Source organism: Schistocerca nitens, chromosome 1 (assembly GCF_023898315.1).
Source record: "Schistocerca nitens isolate TAMUIC-IGC-003100 chromosome 1, iqSchNite1.1, whole genome shotgun sequence".
Classification (NCBI taxonomy): domain Eukaryota; kingdom Metazoa; phylum Arthropoda; class Insecta; order Orthoptera; family Acrididae; genus Schistocerca; species Schistocerca nitens.
In genome coordinates, this window is record NC_064614.1 from 356,518,345 (window position 1) to 356,536,032 (window position 17,688).

The following is a 17,688-nucleotide window of genomic DNA, read 5'->3' on the forward strand; positions in this document are numbered from 1 at the left end:
ATCGATCATTTGAATGTCTTGTCCTCATTTCACGTAAATCTTTTAAAAGTAATATAAATGCAAGGGGAACCCATTTATATGTAGATTTTTAGATGTTGATGGTGTTGGTGATGTTTCAGCACTCACAAAATATTATATCTTTAGAAAGTATATGTTTCTCAGCTGTAGTGATATGACACATTATAAAAGTGTCAGCACCAAATTGTGGTATTTATCTCAAACAGAAACAGGTAGAAATAACATTATCACCAAGAGCTTTCACTTAACGCATTTCTCTGGGACACAAAACTGGATATCGTGGGTAAGTTAAAGATAGCAATGAATCATATTGTCTGCTCTGAACTGTACACTAACTTTCTATGTTGTTCTCCTATTACAAGGAAGAGGAGAGAGCGTCAGAAAGAGGAAGGGTTGAAACAGAGCGTGTTGATGAGGAAGAAGATGAAGAGGGTGACTATTCAGATGAGGATGATTTCATTGTAGATGATGATGGTCGTCCAATTGCTGACAAAAGAAAACGTCGAAAACCAATATTTAGTGATGCGTGAGTATCAGCTTGACTTGTTTCATTATATTGGAGTAAAATAAGTACAATGATTATGCTTGAATGTTTTGTTAACATTTTAAACTGTTTACCTGGCTATATTAGAGGTTCAGTTAAAAGAGAGAGAGAGAGAGAGATGTTTAAGCCCTCTTTGGCTGTGCTAGTGACTAAAATATAAGTTTTCCTTTTCTGCATTGGCATATTGTTAATACTTTGGTTGGCCATTTCCTCTGGAAAAAGCAATCTTACTTGGAACACTGTTCAAGTGTGGGTACATATATCATTCAGATCAACAATATTTTATGTAATGTTTAAATATGACTCCTAACTTGTTACAGTCTCATCCACAAACGATGGCGGTTCGTGCATGTTGAGGTACGGACAGGGATTGCATTGTTAACAATTACAAGTGACAGTTGCAGTACACACATGCGCGTGCTTTCTGCTTGAGGAAAGAGTATATCTTGTAAATTATGTCTCTCACTTACTTATGCAGAATTTAACAATTACCACCATAATCAGCAGTGACAACTCACAACAAATTGAATCGAAATTCACCAAACAACTCTCTACAATCACATTTAATGCTTGCGGCAGAACATACTGAACACTGAAACTTCTTGGCAAATTAAAACTGTGTGCCGGACCGAGACTCGAACTCGGGACCTTTGCCATTCGCGGGCAAGTGCTCTACCAACTGAGCTACCCAAGCATGACTCACGCCCCGTCCTCACAGCTTTACTTCCGCCAGTACCTCGTCTCCTACCTTCCAAACTTTACAGAAGCTCTCCTCCGAACCAAAGGTCCCGAGTTCGAGTCTCGGTCCGGCACACAGTTTTAATCTGCCAGGAAGTTTCATACCAGTGCACACTCCGCTGCAGAGTGAATATCTCATACTGAACACTCATTGGCTGTCAGAGCATACATTATGTAGGTCCACAGAACAAGCCTAAACTCGACCGCCATCATACGTGACTCCAACTATAGTTTTCTTTAAAAGTATTTAAGTGTATATGCTGTTTTGGTAGTAATGTTTATTTCATCAGTGCATTGACTGCACATTAATTATGTTGCTTCTACACAGTCATTGTTACTTAGAATTGTGTTTTGGCTGATTTAGATGGGTTTCTGCTGTTGTGGCTATCAATTAATTCTTCTGGTAATGGAAAATCCAGGATGGAATGTAACAATATAATGAAAAGGATAGTTGCTACTCACCGTATAGCAGAGATGATGAGTCGTAGAAAGGCACAACAAAAAGACTGTCAGAAAGTTAGCTTTCAGTCAACGAGGTCTTTGTCAACAATAGATAACATACACACACGCGCTGTCGCGGGTCGGGGACAGTCGTCTGCATTCTCTTCCACTTATCGAAAGTCCACCTACCTCGATATGCTTCTTTCCTATGTCCCTTCACTCTGTAGTAGCAGATACGTGCTAGGCAGTGTAAAGTAGTGTTGATGAAACCACTGCCTAATACCTACCACACAGAGGCCGTGTAACTCGAGTTGAAAGTCAGTTCCTGAAAGTTCATTTTTTTAAAAATCAGGCATTGTGGAGGATGCAGTCTACTTGCAGATAGCATTTAAAATTAGATTGAATCTGCTTTTTATTCATATGGAAACACATGAAATGGCTATCAAGTCCATATTTAATATGGTAATGTTCTATCATTCAAAGTTCACTGTCTGTACAACATAGTTTCACTCAAAAAGCAGCCCGAATTTTTGCAAGCCCGACCCGACTAATTTTCATGTTCTACCAGGTACCGACCCACAACTATTCACGAGTTAAACATTCAGTCATTTCAGTGGTCTTCTTCGAAAGAAGTGCTTGCCAAAGTATTCCGTACAGAGCACGAAACATGCCACACGGAATTGTTACTACGGCCAGAAAGTTCACGTGCTCATAACTCTCAAACTATTTAATTTAGAAACACCAAACTTTCTTAAATTGTTTGTAACTCCAGTAGCTTCAGTCACAATGTATTCGAATTGCAATTAACTCACTATTTCTTCAATTTTCGGAGTATTTTTGTGGAGCTATCTAACATGGTGTTATCCGTAGGCTGGTTAGCAAGCGACTTTCTTGAACTATTCTTCTCACTGCCCACTCCACTGTATTCGCATGGGAACAGTTTAATTCTGATTGGCTGTTGATATAAATGACCAATCAGAATGTTTCTTCCAGATCATTCTCATGGCAAAACTTGCCTTATCCATTCAATAATCTGATAGTAATTAACATCATTAAACCTTCAATTTCTAGTATACTGTTTAATGAAAATAAGCGAAGTACGAATTATTCTTCAAATTGATAAATAACCTTATTCTGCCTCTAACTTTTATTCTGGCTGCTTTTATACAAAAGCAAGCTCACACTGACATAAGTAATCTGGACCATGGTTGCACCATAACTTTCCCACGGTCTATTTGTGCAAGGTTTTATTAAAAACGACATATTAAGTTTTAACATATGTCCCCATACACACTCTCAATCATTCTTACACACTCACACAACAAAATATAATCAAATCATAATTTTGACCAATTTTTGTATTTCGTAATGCACAGTGATGACAGTTTTGAATAGAAAATTCTAATTAATTGATTTTGTGCACTGATAAATTTGTAATGGCTTCAAATGATAATGAAAGTCAATCTGTATTTATTCCTGACTTGGTTTTAAAAATCAAGCATTGGTTTTAGGGCTTTTAGGAAATTTTCTCTATCTCCGGAAATCTTGACAGCATCTTTCCATTAATAACAAAAGGCTGTGTACCAAATTTGAACAAAATCTGATAATAACTAATATGGATTATTTAGATTCGTAGAGGGTATGAATCTTCGGATCAACTGACTGTTACACTATGCCAGGGCTTCACAACATACATGCTCGTGGAGCAAGCTGTGAGCAGCAAGGCGCGAGCACGGAGCAGCGCGAGCACGCTACCCCCACTACCGGACCAGAGCGGAGAGTGGGGAGAGTGATGTGGGGCACACAACAGCTGCCGCCAGTCAATGTAAATCCGCGGCCACCTGCAGGGATATCACTCACGAATTATTACTGCGACAAATGAAACAAATAAAGGAGAATGTACACATGCCACATAATTTTATTAGCTTTGCATTAATTTGTGAACTGTTACACAATAAAAGGTGTCACTGAAGTGTGGGATTCTCGGTTATCTTGTACTTTTTGCCCTTTACAATTGCGCCTATGTTCGGAGTAATTGTTCTTGTGCATTTTAGGCGCAGCGTGCAGTTTAAATTTCGATCAGACAATGCGTTTCTCAGGCGCGTCTTGTTACATTTCATTGCAGAGAACAGTTGTTCACAAACATACGTGGAACCGAACATTGATATTATTGTCGCCGCCAGTTTGTGCAAACGAGGAAATCTATCTTGAGGGAAGTGTCTGTAGAATTCCAAAATGTTTTTCTTGTTCTGAAAGTTGTCTATGTATTCTCTGTCACACTGCAGGTCAATAATTTCTTGCTGCAGCTCAGGACGAATCTCTTCAATATTCGCTGAATATGGAAAGAACAGATCAAAATCACTGTCTAGTGCTGTCAGATCTTGAAAGCGCTGATTAACTAAACTATGTGAGTAACATTCACAGTCTTTGTGACATCTTGCATGGATGATAATTTAGGAAAATGAGCTAGGTTTCCTGTTTCCACCTGACTCACCCAAAGTGTCAATTTCATTTTAAAAGCTCGTATTCGATCTATGAAATGAGTAATTAGCAGATCTTTACCTTGTAGTAAAATGTTCAAAGCATTCAGATGGCTAGTTAAATCTGCTACGAACGCGAGATCATATTCAAACGTGCGCGCGCATTTCCCCTCCCTCCCCTCCCTCCCTACTCCACGACCTTGCACCTGCTCGCGAGCACGTGCCTGAGCAGACGCGAGTACTCGCGCTCAAAACCGGGCTGTTGTTAAGCCCTGCACTATGCAGTTGTCATGGCAGGCAGGGTCAGCTGCACTGTGAGTAAAGCGACAAAGAAAACATAGCGCTCCTGCAGCCATCGTACCAAACGGCTGCGTGCCTTACTGCAACAAATGTCATCTCGTTATAACTTGCTGTGTTACAGCGCACACTGACGCAAACGCAATTCACACACACGACCACAGTTTCTGGCAGCTGTAGCCAGACTACGTGCAACAGAGCATTACGGGAGAGCCAACTGGGTGGGGGTAAGGAGGAGGCTGAGGCGGGGAGGGGTGGCAGGGTAGGGGTGGGGCATGGGGAAGTGCTGTTGAGAGCAAGCAGGGACGAGGTGGAGAGTGGTGCAGCTAGGGGCAGGGGAGAGGTGGGGGAGAGAGGGGGAGGTGTGGTTAGGGGGAAAGGAGAGAAGTAAAACAAAAAACAGATGTGTTGGTGGAAGAGAGGGCTGTGCAGTGCTGGAATGGGAACAGGGAGGGGTTCTAGATGGGTATGAAGGTTGATGCCAGGAGGGCTTCAGGAACATATAATATATTGCAGGGAAAGTCCCCACCTGCACAATTCAGAAAAGCTGGTGTTGCTGGGAAGATCCAGATGGCACAGGCTGTGAAACAGCCATTGAAATGAAGGACATCTTGTTGGGCAGTGTGCTCAGTGACAGAGTGGCCCAGTTGTTTTGTGGCCACAGTTTTCAGTGGCCATTCATGCGGATGGACAGCTTGTTGGTTGCCAAGCCTACGTACAGTGCAGCTCAGCAGTTGCAGCTTAGCATTTAGATCACATGACTGGTTTCACAGGTAGCCTTGCCTTTTATGGGATAGGTGATGTTTGTGACAGGACTGGAGGAGGTGGTGATGGGAGGATGCTGGGGACAGGTCTTGCACCTAGGTCTATTACAGGGATATGAGCCATCAAGCAAGGGGTTGGGAGTAAGGGTTGTGTAGGGATGCACGAGGATATTGTGCACATTCGGTGGGCGGAGGAACACCACTGTGGGAGGAGTGGGAAGGATAGTGTGTAGGACATTTCTAATTTCAGGGCATGATAAGAGGTTGTCATTCCCGCACGCTCCCAACAGCACTTTACCATCCCCCACCCCTAGCCTGCTATCTTCCCCCTCCCTGCTTCAGCCTCCTCTTTATCCCCACCCGGTTGCCTCTCCCATAATGCCCTGCTGCTCGCAGTCTGGCTTCAGCTGCTAGAAACTGTGGTCATGTGTATGTGAGTTGCTGTTGTGTGAGCGTGTGCATGTGTGTATGTCGTCTATTTTTGACAAAGGCCTTGTTGGCTGAAAGCTAACTTTCCAGCAGTCTTTTGTTGTGCGTTTCTGCAACTCAGTATCTTCGCTGTATGGTGAATTGTAACTGTCCTTTTCATTAAATAATTATTGTGAGTTGTAATTATTTGATCACATTCTCATTCACTCCCATTTCACATTGTTTCCTGAAGAATCTATAGTACATTTCTATTAGTGTGATGGTCATTTATTGGTCTTTTTAATCTACATTTGTTTCTGTGTGCAACTAAATAATCTCATGAGACAATATTTAGTCATTAAACATTATGACTTTCAGTTCATACTTCGTTATGTGTAGTGTGGAATGGAAAGATTGTGAAAATCCAGACTAAGAGAGGCAAATATTTATGAGCGGAAGGGGAGGAAAAATATAAGAGGAAGGTGTCAAGAGTGGGAGGTCAAAGGTAGTAAAGCAGTATGAAATGTTTATGGTTGAATTCAGAGATGATAGAAATGAGTGGAGTGAGAAGTAAAGTATGAGAAAAAGAGCTATTTGGTATAGGAGAGAGAGAGAGAGAGAGAGAGAGAGAGAGAGAGAGAGAGAGAGATGTATGTGAAAAACAAGTTCGAAGAGGAGACAGGGGGCTAATACTGAGGGAGAACAAATAAACAAACAATATAAAATTCGAAAAAGATGCCAATAGAGGAAGTATATGGGAGTGGTCCAAGCAATGATAGGTTAAATATAGGAACATAATGGTATGAGAAGATATGATGGAGAGTAAGTTTTGAGATTGGAGTTTAGGGAAAGAAGTACTGTGTGGGAGGATCTAAATTGTTTTTCTTGAATAACTCAAACAACGTAGCCTCTAACAAAAATGTTTTCCAGTAAAAGACTAAACTGCATTGAATTTCCTACAAAAAAGATCCTAACAGTTACCGTGTTGCAGGGGATGGAAAAATCACAGGCTATTAAAAATGGTGTTTTAATGGTATAAAATTACTGTTTACTGTTAAATGAAGTGGGTTAAGAACAAATATTAAATGTGTGTATCATGTGAGCTTTAGTAGGGATAAATTGTGTTGCAAGACAGGTGACCAGATTGTGGTCATGCAATTCCCTCTTTTATAGTGCCACAAACTGAGGAGTAAGCAGATGATTCCCCACTCTATTTATCCACTAATATCAAGAAGCAACCATAGGCTGTTCCACAAAGCTATACTGAGCCTCTGCAGTGACCTGATGAAGAACTAGCAACAGTGAACAGACATGCCGGGGATGGGGTGGGAGGGGTCATGGAGGAGGGTGTTTATTTTCCACAAAGTACATCGATACTACATGGCAAACAGATATGAGTTACTAATAATACTAATGCAAAAAACACATGTGGACAGAATCTTTGTAAATCTCTGCACATTGTTCTTATTCATCTCGTACAGTAGCTCTGACATCCTTCTGCATCAGGTAATTTCCTCCTCCATGAGTGCTGCTACTTTTCAGTTTACAGACAAACTATACCTCCTCAGCATTTCCTTTCCAGCTGTATTATGTGGATAGTCAAAATAACTTCACTGAGCTTTATATAGTGTAGTTATTTTCAGTTTATGAAATGAGTATTTATTTTTAGTTATTCGGTAAGTCAAGAGCTGGACTTGGCACCTGTATACCACACTGAAGAGCATATCCCAAGTGTAATGTGGTGTCGATACATATTCAACAATGTTGATTTCATTATCTCCACCATCATTCGCTGGAATACTTCTCATGGTATAAGGGATATCAAATCCATCATGCCAGCATCAGCCTTCCCAACATCTGAACAGGTTCCTCTGTAATGGAAGCAGGTCACCTAGGTGTCGTTACAGTCCAGACATTTCAGTGTACATCGAACATTGCATTACAGCAAATTACTGTTCTAGATATGAACATGATCAATCTCATTGCATCAGACATTCACATGAATTGTGGAAGATATGCTTTGGAAGTGCAGTAAGTGGCTCTAGTCACTGCAGTCCACCCTACAAGATGTGTCATTTCTGACTGGAGGAGATTTATGCAGTCTACCAGTAACACAATTAATGTTGAGAGACGTGCAGTAACTTTCTGGTCACTCATTAACTCACCATCAAGTGACTTACAACACAGTTACACAGCTTGACAATATGCTGTCAACGATAGACATCAGGAAGTTGCCATATTTACCTTTTCAGTTCCTTTCCTGCCAACACTAGAAAGATCACTGACAACATCATATTACAAATTGTACACTTCTCAGCTGTTGTTTGTAGGAACATATTTTACATAAAAGCTCACATAACAACTGCAAATAAGTACTCATTTAATAAAATGAAAATAATTCCACTATATAAACATGAGTTCAGTGAAGTTATTTTGTCTGCTTACATAAGAGAACTGGACAGAAAATGCTGGGGAAGTATAGTCTGTCTGTAAACTGACAGCGAGCCGCACTTGTGGTGGGGAATGTTGCTTTTCACAGAAGAACGCTACAGCTTTTTTATGGAATGATAAAGAATAAGTTTCCCCTCTAGCAGTTTAGAACAATGTCCAGAGATTTATGTAGATTCTGTCCATGTGTGTTTCTGGTGCTAGCACTGCTGGTAATTCATATCTGTATTCCATGTGATGTTAACTCATCCTGTGGACCTCTGAAGGAGAGGATTGCATGACTACAATCCATTGACCAATCTTCCTTCGCGCTTCTACTCTCCACCCTGTTCTAACTCCAAAACACAATTTCTCTCTTAGTATGGCTCTATTGTACTTAGATGCATTACACACGGTTAATATTTGTTCGTAATCCACTTCATTTAACAGTAAAAATTAAGTTTATATCATCAAAAGACTATTTTTAATAATCTGTGGTTTTTCCATCTCATCCAATGTAAAATGATTAGTCTCAGAGAAAAAAAAAGTGGATAGTACCTTTTTTGTAGAAAATTTAGTGTAGTTTAATTTTGTACTGTAAAACATTTTCTCTAGAAGCCGCAGTTTTTGTTATTCAAGGAAAATGTAAAAAAGTTACCTGTAAATAGCACCCCTCTAGACTCACCCAATCATTGGGAATTTTTAGTATGTTGTTCATGAAACTCCCTCCTACCACTGTATAAAAATTTGTGACTACACTTTTTTCCTTGTAATTTTCTTTTGTTGACTACACTCTGTATGCTGTAAAACATATTCTGCAGATGGTTACTGGACATCTTCAGTGCAGACAGTTTTCGTGTGGCCATTTGTGTATTCCACCATTGAAAGCCATGCAATAAACATCAAGTTTGTGGTTTTTACAGTTTAAGTTTTCATCAGTATGCACATCCAAAAACTTAGTATAATCTACCAGATTTATTATTTTTGTTGGTACACTACATTAATGTGTTCAGCATTTTTATGTTAAGGAATTGCATGAGCTATCTTTATTTATTTTCAAAGTTTAAAGCTAGACAGTTCTTGGTAAAACATGTGAAGACTTTAACAAAAATACCATTTACTGTATTCACTGCTGATGATTCTCTTCTCGGCTTGATAATTTACATTTGAAACAATGACTGATTGTGGCATCCATTTGAAAGGCAGGATGTGTCTCAAAAGTTATGGTTCAACTTAAATGTGTTGTATAAGATATTCACACCATGTTTGGCTTTTGTGATACTACCTCACACAGCTTTTATGCCATTCTCTCAATTTCAACATGTGCACTTTTGGTGATGCACAACATCCAGTCTGTGTTCAAGCTCCATCCACACTTGGCGCAACATATCCATATTAACCGTGGCAGTAGCAGCAACAATTTGGTTCTTAAAATCGCTGGAGTAGTTGGTAGGCATTTGGTAGGCTCTGACCGTGACATACCCCTAAAGAAAGAATTCCATTGGTGTAGTATCATGCAAACTAGGAGGGCAGGGAATTGGACCACACCTACCAATCCAGCGAACTGGAAACACCTGGTCTAGAATGTCGCACACGATCTGAGCACAATGTGCCCTGCTTCCTGTGTGCACATAATTCCTGTAGCACCGGTGTATCAATGTCGATGAGGATAGTTGCTTCCTGTGCCATGTTTGGAAGTTCCTTTGAACCTGTGTGCCTGATTTGGGTCTGAATAAACAATCCCATACACTAGGCCTTTTTTAGAACTGTTTTCATTATGCTTCACTCATGACAACCTGAAACACGATGAAATGAAGCTTTATCTGGAAGCTGATGACATTTGGCTGCATTAAAACAATTTCTTAATTTGCTACCAGTTTTGGTCAATGATCATAGTCGGGAATCTAAATCAATGTTAAGAAAATAGAAATTATACCAAAACCGCAATTTACAAAGTGTCATAAAGACACTAAATTCAGAATATAACAACAAAAACAAATAATATTTGACAAAATAATTCCATTGCATAGATAAAAAAAATCCACTCACCAAACAGTGGCAGAACACACAACCACAAAAGAAAGTTATAATTAGACAAGCTTTCAGAGCCAGTGGCTCCTTCAGGCAGAAGGGTTGAAGGGTAAGGAAGAGGGGTGAAGGAAAAGGCCTGGAGAGGTCTAGGAAAAGGGGTAAATTTCAGGAAAGTCACCCAGAACCATGGTTCAGGAGAGGCTTGCTGGAAGGGATGAGAAGGAAGGACTGATTGTTTGGGATTGCATAAATGAGCTCATGCAAAATGCATGCCAATCATCTTGAACCGTTAAGTCTCATTAGCTGTCAGATTCATGAATAGTAATACAGAAGAATAGTAACTTTCCCACATCAACAACCTCTGTCAGCCCCACACAATAGGAAACTGGACATGTGTAGTCTGAACCTAGCATGAGTAGCCAAGGTAATTTTAACCTCAAAGATAACATCACAAAGATGTTCAGTCAGTATAAATCATGACACACATAGATAATTTTAAGATAAGAAACAACCACAATTACAAGAATTACAGTACAGTCATAAGAAATATTTGTAAAAAAAAAAATCACAAGCATCGGTTATCAAATAAATAAATAAATAAATGGATTTTTTAAAAAATAGAATTAATGATTAATGTACAGGGTGATGCAGTTAAAAGTAACCTGCCTCCCCTTTGAATGTGAATGCAATATTTAGACTTCTGAAATAGAGTAAAAGCTACAACAAAGGACAGTTTTATGCAGTAATTGATTGTCAGCATTCTTCTGTCAGAATTTCAGTTTATTTCCTCAGTAAAGTTAGTTTCTCTTTGCGGTCTGCAAAATTACTTTCTTGGTAGAAGAAAGAATTGAAATTGTGGAAGCATATGTGAAAACAGATTCAGTTAAGGCAACTCACAAAATTATTGGGGTCAAGTATCTGGATAGAGAACTACCAGCAAAAAGAGCAATGCAGAGTCTGACACAGTTGGTGCATCTATAGATCTGTGCAAAATGTAAAACAACAAAGAAGTCCTTCAGTTTGCACATCAGAAGTTAATGCAGACATTTGCAGAAGAATTATTCAGAGACCAAAGAAGTCTGCATGTAAATTGGTCCAACAGGTGCATGTAAGCAGGAGGAGTTGCCAAAGGATATTGAAAAGTCATAATTTGAAGCCGTACTGTGAGACAGTTGTGCAGCAATTACTGGAGGATGACAGACATTTGTAGATTACTGCATGTGGCTTTTTCACAATATCAGCAATGGTTTGTTAGACCCTTTCCATTATATTATGTGTGATGAAGAATGGTTTCATCTTTCTTGTCATGTGAATTCACAGAATGTGATGTACAGGGCTACGGAGACCCCTAACATTGTGTGTCAGCAGCAACTGTGTGATGAAAAATATCGACATTTGGTGTGGTGCAACAGGAATGCGCATCAATGGACTGACATTTTTTTACACAACCCTCAACACAGTTGCATATATGGTGATTCTGATATGCTTTGTGTTCAACTCACTGATTAAAAAAGACAGTACTGCTTTTTCCAGCAAGATGGGGCAACATGCCACATGTATCCCTGGAACGAGTCTGTGATGTCTACACTGAGGAATGAATTGTCAGCAAACATTTATGGCTACCGTGTTCTCTGGATCTGACAACATTTGATTTTTTTCATGTGGGGACACTTGAGGAACAAGGTATATGAAACAAATCTGCATACAATACAGGAACTGAAAGAGATCATCAGCTGTGAAGTGGCTGCCATCGATATCTGAAATTTACGCCGGGTGTATCTGAATGTGCTTAGAAATGCACATGTATTGATGTTCCGGGGGGTCACTTTCAGCATTGTCTATGAATGTATTTTTCACGATAAATGGTAATTCCAGTTCAGCTCTTTGTTTCTTAATTTCACTGCATTTCCCTTATATTTACACGGGCTGCTATTATCTGCACCACCCTTTAGAAGCACATCACAATGTACTTCCTGTTTAATAGGGATTGCATGATCATAATGTAAAGAATGTAACCTGTGACAAAAATCTCTTGAAACATAATTAATGTGCCAAATTCTGAGTACAATGTATAATTAAGTACATCATATGTCCCAACATACAGGGACTGAGGAACAGATGATTAAGAAAAGGTTCCCAGTACATTATTGGGAAGCTACATCAACTAGAATAGAAGGGGAAAAAACTTACCAGGGTTAAGTAATATGAATTACACAGTGTTAAAACTCAACAGCTTAATATGGGATCCTTTAGTGATATTATGCAAAAGGCCTGTCAGTACAAGCATTATTTCATGTCCATATGTCTTTCTAAATTAATGTAGCACATGACATCTAACTTAAGAGGAATTGTACAGAATACATGTTCCAAGAGGGAGCAGTGTGCAATGTCAAAATGTGAGAGATCAATATGGAACATCAGAAAAACAGCAAATGAGCTTATAAAACTTATTCCAAAAATGTGGGAGAATAAGGGTCCTCTGGTTTAGGCACTTGAACATTGTACTGAATGGGATGAAATGTGTGACCAAAAATTGATAACTTAAGTAGTGGATTTGTTGGGAAGTGGCTATAAATCAATTAGACATCTTTGTGATTACTAATGCTAAGTCCAGACTCCATGTGTCCAGGTTCCTGTTGTGTATGCGTGATGAAGGTTGCTGACATGGGAAAATCATTGTTCCTTTGTGCTGCTATTCATGAATTTGACAGCTAATGCGATTTTATTGTTCAACATTATTGATATGTGCCTTGCATTAGCAAAGAGTGTGGTTAAAAGGTGTTTTCCATTCACAAATGTGAGATAGTATCATCATCCCAATCTTAAACCTCTCAAAGACACAAGATATATGACAGCTGTCACTTATTAGCCTCACCAACATGCTCTGCAAAGTGCTTGAAAGGACAGCAGTCTTGCAATTATACTGTTTCCTTGAATCACAGGACCTTTTGGCCCCCTATCAGTGCATTTTCTGTGAGGGATGATCCACAACTGACCAGGTTGTGGGTGGGCTGGCAGAAGCCATGTGAGAAGCTTTTTCTGAATGCCAACATGTTAGTGACGGTCTTTTTTGACATGCATAAGGTTTGTGACACTACTTTCATCGGATTATTCCTGGGAGAGCCCTTGTTTGTTCTGAGATAAAAGCAGACCAACCCATATACTTTCACTTCTCCTTAAATTATTTCTCAGCTGTGGCATCATATTGCTTTCAGTGGCACAATTGTATCACTCCTACATAATTTCATAAATCAGTCAAGTTTTGGGGGAGGGGGGGTCAATGAACTGCTGACCAAGAGACTAACCACCTTACTGTTTACTTCTAAATCCCCAACCAACCAGTAACCTTATATTACATTATGTTCTCAAAAATTTTGGATAATGGGACAAGAGTGAGACTGGCCAGCAGTTATTGACCAGTGTAGATTCACATGTTTTATTGAGAAGCTTAAGAAATTTTCATTTCACTGAATTTCCATTGGATTTTTTCTTCTTCCTCTTTTTAATGTGTTGATATAATTTTCTTATCTATTTTCAAAAAGTGATCATAAAAAATCTGCAACACGTGGACTGTCTTCACAATGCTCCATTCTCTGTAATGGAAGTATTGTCATCATTCCCTGTCATTGTTTTAACAGTATTCAGTATTGGTTTCATTTCACCTACATTTACATACAACTCCGCAGCCCTCCATATGGTGGATGGTGGTCAATAACCTGTTCCATTTCCTGTAATTCCCTTTCCTATTCCACTCAAAATCTGAGAGAAGGAAAAACAACTGTCTATGTGCTTCTGTATGAGCCTTGGTTTCTTTTATCTTTTCTTCACAGTTCTTATGTGAGATATATGTTGATCACAGTTGAATCAGTCTGCAGTGTCTGTTGCTAGTACTGTTTCGCTTAACTTTCTTTGGTAAGGATATCAAACACTTGAACAGCACTTAAGAATATGTTGAACAAGTGTTCCATATGTCATCTCCATTAAAGATGAGCTGCACTTTCCTAAAATTCTCCAAATTAACTGGAGCCAATCATTCACATTTCTTACAGCCACCCTTGTGTGTTCATTTCATTACATGTTGCTTGCAGGCTTACATTTAAATATTTTGTTGATGTGACTATCCAACATTGCAGCAGTAATGCTGTAGTTGAACACTACTGGATTAATTTTCACACTCATGTTCTTTAACTTGTTCCCATAAAGAGCAAGCTGCCATTCATCACACCAAATGGAAATGCCCAAGTCGTCATCCTGTAGTATAGTCGCTCGACAGTGACACTTCCCTGTACACTACGGTATTGTAAACAAATAGTGACAAATTGCTGCTCACTGTATCCATCAGATCTGTCAGTTTCTGACAAGACGTGTACTTTTTTAGAATTTTACTTAATATGATACAGTATATCAGAAAGAAGTTTCACTCTATAGCAGAGAATGTGCTGACTTGAAACTTCGTGGCAAATTAAAACTGTATGCCAGAGCAGAACCTGAAACTGGGACCTTTGCCTTTTGCAAAAGACAAATGTCCCAGGTATGGAGCCAGGTCTGACACACAATGTTAATGTGCCAGAAAGTTTCATGATATAGTAATGGATGAAAGTATTTTAATCTTTACTTGTTGTGACCATTTAGTAGGTGTCCCTTTCTCTTTCTGAAGATAAAAGATCTGTTTGAATACATTCTAGTATTGCATTTAATATTCTTTTGTGTTGATGGGAAAGGTGGCAGCGGGAGAACTACTTTTCGAAATGAATACAGACTGATTAAAAAATATGTTCAATTCCGAGCTGACTATGTGGGCTCTTTGTAGAGTTCACTTAAGTGAACTCTACATTTTTAAAGCTTTCTCAAAAATCTTCCATTGTTTCGTCATTAATAACTTCAATTATTTCCTTGGGGTGTTTCTGGGCTGTACATGTGGCTATGTTATGTGATGTGACTGACTGTGCATCATAATCTGACTATCCTTTTACCATAGGATAGCCATCTGCGGCATGAATACCTTATCAGTTAGGGCATCACTTTCTTCAGCTATTTCACTAGGGAAACTTATGACTGATACTAAATTGTAAATGTCAAATACACCCATGCTCATAAATTAAGATAATGCTGATACATGGTGAAACAACGCTCTTGTGGGCAGTTTGCGGGGTATGACCATGTGGCCATGCGGTGCATTTGACCTGCGGTCATCGCATGGTGGCACTGGCAGCAGTCCACATACTCATAGGTGTGTTGGTGCATGTCAGAGTACAGTGCAGCGAGTAAGTGTGCAGACATTTTCAGACATGCTAATGGTGACTGTGTGTTGAAAATGGCTCAAAGATCACATATAGATGAGTTTATGAGGGGTAGAATACTCGGTCGACTGGAGGCTGGTCAAACTTAGCTGGTCGTAGCATGGGCCCTCCGTGTGCCACAGAGTGTGATCTCAAGAGTATGGCAACGATTACAGCAGACAGGAAATGTGTCCAGGCGCTACAGTACGGGACGTCCACGGTGTACAACTTCACAAGAAGACCGATATCTCATCATCAGTGCCCGCAGACAGCCACGGAATACTGCAGGTAGCCTTGCTCAGGACCTTACTGCAGCCACTGGAACAGTTGTCTCCAGACATGTAGTCTACAGACGACTGAACAGACATGGTTTATTCACCCGGAGACCTGCAAGGTGCTTTCCACTGACCCCTGGTGACAGGAGAGCTCGTAAAGCCTGGTGTCAAGAACACAGTACATGGTCATTGGGCCAGTGGTCCCAGGTTATGTTCATGGTTGAGTCCAGGTATAGTCTGAACAGTGATTCTCACCAGGTTTTCATCTGGTGTGAACCAGGAACCAGATACCAACCCCTTAATGTCCTTGAAAGGGACCTGTATGGAGGTTGTGGTTTGATGGTGTGGGGTGTGATTATGATTGGTGCACGTACACCCCTGCATGTCTTAGACAGAGGAATTATAACAGGTCAGGTGTATCGGGACGTCATTTTGTACCCGTATGTGCGCCTTTTCAGGGGTGCAATGGGTCCCACCTTCCTCCTGATGGATGATAATGCACGGCCCCACTGAGCTGACATCATGGAGGACTACCTTGAAACAGAATATATCAGGCAAATGGAGTGGCCTGCATGTTCTCCAGACCTATATCCCATCGAGCACATCTGGGATGCTCTCAGACGACGTATCGCTGCATGTCTTCAAACCCCTAGGACACTTCAGGAGCTCTGATAGACACAGGTGCAAGAGTGGGAGGCTATAACTCAGCAGCTGCTCGACCACTTGATCCAGAGTATGCCAACTCGTTGTGCGGCCTTTGTACCTGTGCATGGTGATCATATCCCGTATTGATGTAGGGGTACATGCGCAGGAAACAGAGGCGTTTTGTAGCACATGTGTCTCGGGGCGGTTTTCTCAACTTATCACCAATACCATGGACTTACAGATCTGTGTCGTGTGCGTTCCCTACGTGCCTATGCTATTAGCACCAGTTTTGTGTAGTGTCACATTGTGTGGCACCACATTCTGCAATTATCCTTAATTTATGAGCATGAGAGTAGATTCTTTCAGCTGTACCTTTGATGTTGTAAGATTTGCTGTTAGTGAGGCTAGAATAAGTTGTTTCCAGCGGGTGTATGGAGCAGGATTTACAGCGGAACTGGTTACTCTGAAAGGAGCCAAGGGTTAAGGTGGTTGTATGGGAAGAAAATCGGTGGACTATCATCTCAGTTTAAAACTTGCATTAATATGCAGATACACATTCTAGTTTGCTTTGAACAGTTCATAAAAAATACTGTTGATGAATTAAAGGTCTCAGGTTTAATATTATTTGCAATACGATGTGAGGACTGCAGATGATGGACTAAGTGTATTAGGCTTAGTGCTGTTTGCTGTAATATGTGTTTAACACTTTTGGTTCATCTTGTAGCTTACTGATGGCGTGTATTTTTCCCTGATCATTACTTGTAGAGCCCTGCAAGAAGCCCAGGACATTTTTGGTGTGGACTTTGATTATGATGAGTTTGAGAAGTATGGTGAAGATGAATATGAAGAAGAAGAGGAAGATGATGAGTATGTTGATGATGACGGAGAAGATACTGAAAGAAGGTACGTACATGTGTTCCATTATAACTTACTCTGCCATCTCTTGGAAAAAAATTGTGTTACTTTTCATTTCACATTATACTTCATAGGTAATGTTCTGTTCATCATGTTCCATTACCATTTGCATGTCACATTATTCTTGAGGTTGACTCCTATTTCTTCACAGAATCATTCATTATCTTTATCTAGATATCAATTCAAGTGTGACGGCATACATATCGGTTTTTATTTATTTGTGCATGACTAGGGTTGAAAGCAATATGCCTATTGATTTTCCAGTTTAAATATGACATAATAAATGCAGTGGCCATTTTATAAAATTGTAGGCAATGCTGAATACACCAGCTCGTATTGTGTGCTTTGAGAGCATTTGATACAGCTGTTGTCTTACTGCCGTGCCAGACTGCAAGGGCAATATGGCCGAAACTGTTCTGATGCCAT

General features: G+C 39.9%; 1 protein-coding gene across 1 annotated transcript in view; it reads left to right on the top strand.

Annotated features, from left to right (window-relative positions):
- LOC126248845 (transcription elongation factor SPT6) overlaps positions 1–17,688 on the top strand; it is a 181,317-nt gene that overhangs the window by 27,641 nt on the left and 135,988 nt on the right. The window contains exons 5-6 of the mRNA XM_049950270.1: positions 381–544; positions 17,113–17,250. Of these exons, the coding sequence (XP_049806227.1) occupies positions 381–544; positions 17,113–17,250 (302 nt within the window). The remainder of the gene's footprint in view (positions 1–380; positions 545–17,112; positions 17,251–17,688) is intronic.